This window comes from Malurus melanocephalus, unplaced genomic scaffold (genome assembly GCF_030028575.1).
Source record: "Malurus melanocephalus ecotype Western Australia unplaced genomic scaffold, MMel_1.1 scaffold_12, whole genome shotgun sequence".
Taxonomy (NCBI): domain Eukaryota; kingdom Metazoa; phylum Chordata; class Aves; order Passeriformes; family Maluridae; genus Malurus; species Malurus melanocephalus.
In genome coordinates this window covers 4,685,188-4,695,117 of record NW_026623244.1, presented here as the reverse complement: position 1 = coordinate 4,695,117, position 9,930 = coordinate 4,685,188, and the positions used below count along the sequence as shown (strand labels likewise).

Genomic DNA, 9,930 nt, shown 5'->3' with positions numbered 1-9,930 from the left:
GGGGTGCACGGGCAGCGGGGACTGAACCTCCCGATCACTTTGTCTTTTCGGGTCCCGTTCGCGACGGCGGTTTTACAATAAACCAAAGCTAAAGTCTTTTATACAGAAAACTCAGCTGATGTTTCTGGAAGCATTAATTCGCTTAAAAGCGGCTTCTCTGATGGCCACGCTCCCTCACCAGTCACAATAGTCACTTGTTGCTATCTAATAGCCCCTGGCACTAAAAGCCTCTGTGACACTTGGCCGGGTGTAAGTCGCTGTTCCCTGGGTGCTCACTGTGGCACCTGGAGGGGCTGAATACCCACGTGGGTGACCACCCAGGGTGCCCGCTCCTGGAAGCAATTCTCATWCCCTGGGTTCCGTGCTCCTTCCCCGGATCGATGTCATTTCGGAGAAAGGCCGATGAATAACCACTGTTGACTCAGGTGGGTCAGCGTCTGCCCTGGCTGGGGTCGATGCCCGGCCCTGAGCAAGCCCTGCTCCTCCTCCAGCCMGCACCCCGTCTCTGGCCCCCCAAGGTCGGGGAGACTCGGGGGTAAACACCCACGCTTCCAGCCTGGGCTTGCCAGCCAGGTTTTCCTCCTCCCGCTGCAGAGCCCATTCCTGTGCGGGCATGGGTACGGCCAAAACTGAAATGCAGGGTGGGAGGCTGAAAAACAGCCAAAAAAAATAGCAGTGAGCCCACACGAGACCCCTGCAGCTGAGGGTGCCCAGAAGGCTGCAGGGTGACCAGTGCAGTACTGAGGGAAAAGCCAGCTCACAACACACCTGGGGCACTGCTGGCAGAGGACAGGTTTGGGTTTTCTCCTGCTAGTAACTGGACAGCCAGAGTGGCAAGTGGTGCAGAGTTTAGGTTTATTTCACAGACACGTCCATCAAAAATTAAATACCATGTTTTGCCATTTTTTTTAACACTGAACAAATATGTACAAAATATGAACAATGTGAGGTATAAAACCACAAGACTTTTCTTTAAAGAAAACTAGTATGTACAGAAGCAGGTATGTGTACGATAGGCATTATCTTCCCATGGCWGTGTGCCTCACTTATGCTCCGCAGCTGATGCCAGTTTTCTCTCCTGCAGCAGGGCCCTATCACTCCCGGCATTTTCTTCTCAAATATGAAATCCATAAAAAAACAGTGCTAGAGATTTTAAAAGAGAAWTTTTTTTCCTGCAAACGGAACCATCCAAACTGTAAGGCAAAATTCTCAAAAATCTGAGAAGGCACATTTCATCTCACACAAGAAGAAAAAGGAATCTCTCCAAARACTCTACCTGACAAATGGAGGGATGTCTCAGTAGACAGCACCACGGCACATAGAAGGGTGTGAGCATAAGGCACTTCTCGGGATGGTCAGATCCCTCCCTATTTCACAGAACATGTTTCTCTGCTTACAAAGGGCGTTTAAATTAATCTATTTAAAGTACGTTTGTTTACACATATAAAGGGCTTAGTCCTGCAATCCATACTCACTTCCACACTAGAGTTTTGCCTGATCACCGACAGCAGCTGATTCAGACCCTTTCCACCACCATGAGTAAAAACAGGATGCAGGATTATATTCCAGTTAGAACACTGATTATTGTACAAACATATCTTACAAATAATTAAGTACAGACCATGGTCCTTTAACCAAATTAGAGATGCCAAAACTGAACTGTTTGCAGAAAATACATCTTTTTTTTTCTCTGCTTATTATAAAACAAGTCTGTTTGGTGATGCTTTTTTTTTCAGTGTAATGGTGAAAGTTTTCTCCTGTAGCACAATATTCTTTCAARCCAGCCCCTGATAAAGTGCAAGCCGAGTTAAGGTCCACTCTCTGCATGGGGCTRTTAGTGGGCAGCATTGTAATAGCCTTTATCGCCTTCAATGTCCACTTCTTGATCAGAGTCATCAGAGACATCTGACTCCAGGTCCTCCTGCGAGGCTGGTGAGGGGGTGTATTGTGAGCCATCCAGAGAGACCTCCTTACCCTTCTGCTCGGGGCTCTGGCAGCTCTCCGGCCTTTGGTCACTGTGACTGTCAGCACCTTCTACTTCTTTTTTGGTAGCCTGGGGGTTCTCCTGCRATGAAAGAATCCTGCTTGGTACCGAACTACAGGCCACAGAGACAGGAGGCCTGGTGTGTGGGCAAACCACCTTGGATTTCTTGCAGAAAAAGGCAGGTGTCCCGCTACCTCCCCAGCCCTCCTGCCCATAAACCTGCCTGAGTGGGACAGGGCCGGGCAAGGGCTCCGATCCCACTCTGTCACAGCCACAGGGGCTGCTGCCGTGAACAAGGCTCCTTGGCGATGGTTATCACAGCCACTTCAAAAGAGTCAGGAGCTGCTGGAGCCCAGGAACCTCTGAACTTTTGTCTTTAGCAAAGCAAATGTTTATTATGAGTCTACAAACACCGACACACAGCTTCCTCCTGCCCTGATCTGTCTTTAATTACACCCGACAGCAAGAGGAGGGAGGTTGAATCCATCAGTGGCTCAAAAGCAAAYGGAAAAAAATTACTAATTAAGCTAAAACTCAACATTAAAACACTCACCACTTAAACCAAACCGAATCAAAACCCTGTTTCTSAAGGCAAGAGTAGCCCTGTGTCGGCACCTGTCTGGAGAGCCCAGTCCCCTAGGGGGGCATGAAATGCTAAAGAGAAAGCAGGCAGAGACACGTACCCATGATATAACCATGTGGGCTTGGAGGAATGGATGTGACTGAAAGAAAAGGAGGAAATGACTTAAAATGGCCGGGATCCCAAGCGAGCTCTCCGGACACTGTGGCATAGGTCGGGCACTAGACAGCCTCTTGCTGGAATAATAGGACTTTATTAAAAAATCAACTGAAGATTGAGCTAAACTCAGGTGAAGGCCACAGAACAGATTCATCTAGAGCATGGTACTGTGATTCGTTTTCTTTTCTTTTAACTTTCATATTGAAGGCTGATTTGCCATTAAAACATGTGTCCATGTCACACTTACTAAAGCCAGACTCAGGCCAAAATGTTGGGATTTTTCAAAAGTATTTGAGCTGAGGGACTTCAGTTTTGCCGAGCCAGGCAGGATCGGGCCCTATGTGCCATAAAAACCCCTAAATATTTATCTGCTTGAGCATGGCTTGAATATGATTTCTAAGGAAAGGGAAACTGTTTTAACCTCCTAACCTCATACATGTAACTCATACATGAACAGAAAGTAAAAGCTACTCAATTTTCCATGAGGCTCCTCAAAACTAACAAGGTGCTTGTACCTGCCTTCTCCCAATGTTAGCAAAATACATGGACTTGTGTTTATTAGGAGAGGGCGTTTTTAAACATCAGTAAATATTTTTCTCCAAAAAAACTGCCTAAGTAATTTACAGACAATTACTTATCTTCTCCACGTTAATTGGCTAAACAACATATGGGTTTACAAAACAATTAGTGTGGAGTTTTAATAGGTGGTGTGTGAAAGACGGGCATAATTGATATAGGAACTACATTAGGAGCTTTTAACGTTAGTGCTGCCTGAACGAGCCCTCATGGATTCCAGCATGACTATTTGTCTTTTTAATCAAGGTGAAGAGGTTAAACAGCCTTTCAGATGACTTCTGCATACAACCTGGAATAGGCGAGCACGACACAAGATAAGACAATTAAAATACTTATTTCTATAGAAACAGAAACATCCGCGTACCTGCTTTAGACGCCTCCATTTGGCTCTGCGATTCTGAAACCAGGTTTTGACCTGAGCAACGACAACAAGAAAAGGTGCGGGGTAGTCTTGGAGCTACTAAGTGCCCGGAGCCCTATCCAAGCCACAAGTAAAAAGCAAAAGTCTGCCAAGACCCCCTCCCTGCCAACCCCACTGGCCAGGTCCCCGGGAGCAATGCCCTGACAGCACAGCGGGGCCAGAGCGGCCGGCAAGGGATGCGGCTCCCCGGGGCRGGGGCCGACCTCACCTGCCTCTCGCTGAGCTGCAGCATCTTGGCCAGGCGCTTCCTCTCCGGCGGGGAGAGGTATTTCTGCGTCTCAAACTTCTTCTCCAACTCGATGGTCTGGTCGTTGGAGAAGCGGACCTGCCCCCCCTTCCTCTTGTGCAGTGGCCGCTGGATGAAGGGGCTCCACAGCAGCGGCTTCCCTACGAAGAGAGGCACAGCGCCGAGGGTCACTGGCCAGCCGCGGACACGCGTGACTGGGGAGCCCCGGCCCTGCCCGGRCCCAGGCCTGGAAGCGTGCCGGGTCCAGGGCTTGCTAATTTCCTTCGCCTGATTTTATTTCCCCAAGTTCTTACTCTGATCTTTCCCCTCTCTGATTTTTCCCCTCCGCCAAACAGAAAGACCAGTCGAAGTCATTCTACGGGCTTTGGCAACATTTCCGTCAATGTGTTTCCTGTTGGTCTATCTCGCAAAGAAAAGAGACCAAAAAAAAAAAAAAGAAAAAGACCTTTGCTTCCGTCTGCTCTTTCACTGAGATGCCCTAAAGAAACTGTCTCACTTTCTCTGAGACAGTGTCCAGGTCCCTGCGGAGAGCGGGGACATCGCGGGGCTCGGCAGGGGTGATGCGCCAACGTGAGGGCATTGAGCTTTTGGGWACAAGTGCCCCCAAGTCGCCCKCCCCCGGCTGGGGGTTTGCCCACCRGAGGCCGCGGGGTGCCCGCCAGGCTCAGCCCCGGCCGGGGCCGCGCTGAGKGGCGARGCGGTGCAGGCAGGGGCACGCCGGGGAACCAGCCCCGCTGCGGAGCCGCGGCCGCGTCCCGGGGCAGGAGGCTCTGGCCAGTGCTACTGAGTCATGCTGTTTGTCTTTCTGCGTGCACCCTTTGCAATTTGCTGCATTGTTTTTCGAGATTTTGCTTGCGTCAGGCTTTAGTAATTCTGGTGCAAAACAGACTCAAAAAATAGGAAGCAACTGGTTATTTTAGCTGTCATAAAGTCACATCCCACACAGAGGAAATGAACAATATCAGAAAAACGGATCCCGGCTATCAGAAGTCGAGTGTTTCCTGAATTTGTCTGTATTGAGGATGTCGATAAAGTAATCAGCAATGTGCACGACTCCCGGGGAAGAGCCTGCTTCAGGCGGCCAGGAAAACACTTAACAGCTTCTGAAACCAGATTTACTCCTATCGAGAGCTCAAGGTTTCCTGTATGAACGGAAAGGGTCAGCCTCTTTCACTGCACAAATGTGGTGAGTCAGGTCCAGTTTTGCAATCACTAAGAACAAGTGCTGCAGCCCGGGCGGGGGCTCAGCAGCGGGGTCGCTTCCCCAGGCCACGGGCGAAAAGTGGTCGCCGGGGCCCCCTACACGACCCGGCCCGGCCCGGCTCGACCAGACCCACGGAGGAACCGYGGGGGCCCAAGCGAGCGCAGCCGGCCTCCGGCTGTTTTTCAAGTTATCCGCAGGAAACGACTGAGATCTGCCATGCGATCTCCCAGCACAATTAAAACTCCCCACCAAAACCACACGCGACATTACTAAGGACACTCTCAGAGTCACTTGGTTTGAAGGAAAACAAATCTGAGTCACCGCGGCCGCGCACTGTGGTCTCGCTGCCAGACCCGGAGCGCGGCACGTCTTTAATTTACTGTAAATCAGAGGGGGACCGGAGGGAGCCGGGAGAGCACAGAGAGGCGGCGGGGCGGGCGAGAAACGGGACCACTTTCAGGCACTTCCCATTTACCCCTGCCCCGACAGCGGGATGGGGACGGGACGCGAGCTGCGCGGCGGCAGGGTAAGGCGGAGAGGAGGGCGCATGGCTTACCCAGGGGGTCCTGCCGGATCAGGGCGTGCGCGTAGTCACCGACAGCTCGGGGGAAGGAGTAGAGGGGCCCGGCGTAGGCGCCGGTGCCGTAGGTGGCGGCGAGGTGGTGTGAGAAGGCCGGGTGGACGGGGGTCGGCTCGTAGATAGGGGTCCGGTACGGGGACACCAGGCTGGTGAAGGAGGAGTTGGGCGACGGCAGAGTCGGAGGCGGCGGGGCGGGCAGGGAGTGGGGGGCCGGGGCGGCGGCGGGGCCGCGGCCCAGGATGTCCTCGATGTAGAAGGGCGTGGGGTGCGCGGGCTGGAGCAGCGGCGTGGGCGCGTACAGCGGGACGCCGACGCCCAGGGCCGTCGGCGCCGCGGCCGGCGGCTGGTACTGCATGGCGCGGACACCGCCCGCGCACCCCCGCGCCCCCGGCCGCCCCTGCGGAAAGCCGGCCCCGACCGCGGCCGCTGGGTGCTGGCACCGCCGCCGCGGGTTTCTCTGGGCTCGGGTTACCCTTCGATAGGTTTCTATTGGCGCGGGGCGGAGCCCGCGTGGTCTCTGTCCCCTTCCTGCCACGGCGCCGTCTGGCCAATGAGCCCGGCCAGGGACGGGGGAAACCACCCCCGCCGGCAAACGCTCCCCCCGCCTCCCCGAGCGAACTCCCCGCGGCGCCAATCAACCACGGCCGCGGCCCGGGAGAGCCCGGGGCAGCGGGGCGCGTTCCGCCGCCCGCCGGGCCCCGACGGCACAGGGGRCCCGGCACCTCCCGCAGCGGTTCTGCTCTTGTGCCCGCGCACGGCACAGCGTCTCCCGGTTCTCGGGCACCCGTGGGGTTGCTCGCTGACCCCCGCGGCGTGGCCCTGGCGCTGACCCRGGGAGGAGGCGAGAAGGGGATGGTCACCCCCTACCCGGCCCGGAGCTTTCCTTTGGAAAGGTCCGCGCGGGCGCTCCGCCTGACTGCGTGGACCGGGAACGGGTCGGGGGAGTGTGTGGGCGGCAGGGCCGAAGGGGCTCCTGCCCCGTGCCCAGGACAGGGCCGAGAGCACGGCGTGGCCAAGCAGGAAGGCGCGCCGCGCTGCTCCGCGTCCCGCCTGGCACCGACGGCCGGCACCGGGGGGTAAAGGGGGGGGGCGATGGGGCGGCCGGGGCCGCGCGGGGCTGCGGACCCAGTCCCCGACAGCCCGGCAGGGAAAGCGGCGCTACGGCCCGAGCAGCGCCACCTGGGCTCCAGCGATTTAATTTATAAAATCCCGTCGGGTGATTCCCCCTGCCCCACAGTCCCCATCGAGAGACCTGCACCCCCGTCCGGCCGACTCCGCTCCATGGGGCCGCCCCTGGCCAGCACCGCTGTCGGCCGGACTTGGGCGAGGGGTGGGAGCGTTGTGTAAGGGACAGCGACCCCCTCTCTGCCCGCGCCCCTCAATCACCCGGGGCCTCGCCCCGACGGCAGCGGCTGGTGCGGTCCGCGCCCCCTCTGTGCCAGCGGAGGCGGCAGGTGCACCCTACGTGTCCGCGGACCCCGCCGTGCCCCGTCTCCGTTACACGCCCCCGTGCTGATAGCGAGCATGAAAAGCTGTTAAGGAATAGCAGGTGCTGGTTTAACTTTGGGGTTTTTTTTTGGTTTTTTTTTTTTTTAATTTTTTTTTTTTATATATATAAGAAAGGTCTCCAGTTCAAACCCACGAAGATCTTAATAACTAAGAGGCTCAGAGCAGGACAAAAGAGTGTTGGTGAAATGAAAAATATATATATCTTTTAATAATATAGAGAGGTTGGATTTTCTTTTTCTTTACATTGTTAACAAATGCCAAAACTCACCTTTAAAGCGTGGTCTTGTGTCTTGTAAATATCAGGTACACGTAAAGCGAGCTGACAGTTTTGATTATTTTTTCTCTGTGCTCAGTCTCCCAGGCATTKCTCTTTCCAAGGGGTTTAGTTAATGTTTTCATCTGGAAGTGTTGGATTTGCAGCTTGATTTACTTAATAAATGTACAGTAAACCGATGACCCGTTGCCCTCTGGAATAACGACGTGCATGATAGGAGGCAGCAGAATGGAGGGCCCCCACAATATTTTACAAGCTGTCAATTCAAAATCTTGAGAACAAGTTTATGCAAAAAAGAAAAAAATGTTTTGCTGTATTATTGGAAAACAAATAAATAGAGGAAGAGATTATTCTTTTCTGACTTTTATACAAGCAATAGGCCTTGTTAAAAGGAAGTTTTAATGACACAGTTATTACATTCCACTACCACTGCATAATCCCTAACAAGAAAAATGAAGCACTTAATTTTGCAGTTCTACAGAACCGCCCCTTTCAAATTCAATTGTTAGACCTCAGCCTTCCTCCTTCCACGGGTTGGAGACTATTAAATCTGCATTCATGAAATGTCACATTTATTGAACTACATAATTTTTTAATATCACTAGTGCAGGTTTTATAGTTGATTTTATTGTTTTTATGGYCATTCGGGGCTCTAAAACCCGGATTTTTTCAATGTTGTCCTTATAATTTTTTTCACACAGTCAGAACTAATAAAATAGAACAGTTGTGACTTTTTAATGCAAGGGGTCTCGGAGTTTCAATATTTTCACTCTGCTGGATACTAAAACCAATAAAAATACATGAGATTTTAATTATTTTCTGGATTAAATAAAACCTTTTCCTTTTTGCTTGGAACATACATTTTGTTTGTAGTTTCTGTCGTGAGGGAGATAATGCAACTTCGGACAAAATACATTATTACCAATATTGTTGCAATGAATACCGTTTTGACCGGATTTTACAGTCTAACGGGCATTTAAAGTAAGGYGCTGTAGATCAGGGCAACCAAGACGGTGCTTTAGTATTTCTATTATTTCTTCTCCAGGTTCCCTCTGGAAAGCTTTCCAATTTATCTGGAAAACCCTGGGCGGGGGTGTGGGGGGCAGGGAGAGAGAAAACCTTGGAGGAGAGAGAGAGAGAGAGAGAGAGAGAGAGAGAGAAAATGCAAGCCTTTCCCGATTAAAAAATGAATCACATTTATTTTCTTGGTGTGGGTTTGAAACACCCCCGACTTTTCCTGTTAATTTTGGGGATTTCTGGAGGGCGGCGGGGCGGGATGCGTGCATCCCCGTACTGGCACGGTCTCAGCCCGAAGGGATCGGCTGGAGAACTCATTATTTTGTGTAATAACTTCGGGGCCCTGTCTTCCCCTTCGCTTTCCGTGAAATCACCCGCCTTCGAGGAGTTCTGAGCTCAAGGAAAAAATAATAATAAAAATCAAGGCCCCCACTTGCTGCAGGCGGCCCCGCTGCCAACCCCGACGGCGGTGCCGGGCGGGACCCGCGCTCCCCGCGGGACGGACAGAAAGAGCGGCTCTGGCCGGAGGGAGCCGGTGCGAATGTGCTGCTGCGTGTCCCCCGTATCGGGGGCTTGCGGGGAGGGGTCGGACGGGCTTCCCAGGGGAAGCAGCGATTGCCACCGGCCGCTGCTGGCMGTCCCGGGAGTGATGTTTCCCCGCTGGCCTCGCAGGACGGTGCCCCCGGGGCTGTGCTGCAAGCCTGGCCCAGCCACGCTCATCGGCTGCTTTCCCTCCCCTTCCAGCCCGCGTGGAGCCCGGAGTCGCTTTTCCCAAGGCAGGTGCCTCGAGTGGCGATGGGAGCAGCCCTCGCCGGAGGGAGCGGCACCCACGGGCTCCGGTGGGGCTTTGGAGCCTCCCGCCGGCCGCCGCCGCCTCCGTCCCGGTGCTGTGGGGCGTGGGCAGCCCCGGGAGGCGGTGACGGGGCCCGGTCCCGGTCCGCGGTCCGGCTGCGGGTGGTCGAATGTCCCTCTCCCCCAGCCGCGGGGCGGGGGCGCAGCACYGCTTTAATTTCGCGTTTATGTGTCACCGTGTTCGTGAGCGGCTTTTACGGGCGGCGGTAACGCGAAACACCTGGACGGCGGCACCGCGGGCGCGCACGGCGGAGGGCGCTGAGCGGTGCTGGCCTGTCCTCAGCCCGGTGCGTTAAAATAAAATAAGAATAATAAAAAGTTCCCCTYACTGTCAGAAATCAGGAAATGAATGCTTCCAAAACCAGCGACACACGCCAGGCAGTATTTCCACCGCACCCATGATTATCTATGATAAACGCCCCGATAAAAAGAATATTCCTGATTCCTGGGGTGGTTATTTCGGGCAATACATTAACCAGTCCGCAATTTATAAGTGAAATATGTCTCAAATCACAGAACACTTTCCT

The 9,930-nt window shown here is 53.6% G+C and overlaps 1 protein-coding gene across 1 annotated transcript; it reads right to left on the bottom strand.

The window, feature by feature from the left end:
* Positions 1 to 836: 836 nt before the first annotated feature.
* On the bottom strand, positions 837 to 6,211 carry HHEX (hematopoietically expressed homeobox). The gene is made up of 4 exons (XM_057381217.1): positions 5,728 to 6,211; positions 3,929 to 4,107; positions 3,664 to 3,714; positions 837 to 2,065 (listed from the first exon to the last, which is right to left on the bottom strand). Exons 1-4 carry the CDS (start codon positions 6,104 to 6,106, stop codon positions 1,835 to 1,837), a joined length of 840 nt encoding a protein of 279 aa, XP_057237200.1. The 5' UTR covers positions 6,107 to 6,211; the 3' UTR covers positions 837 to 1,834.
* Positions 6,212 to 9,930: the final 3,719 nt, after the last annotated feature.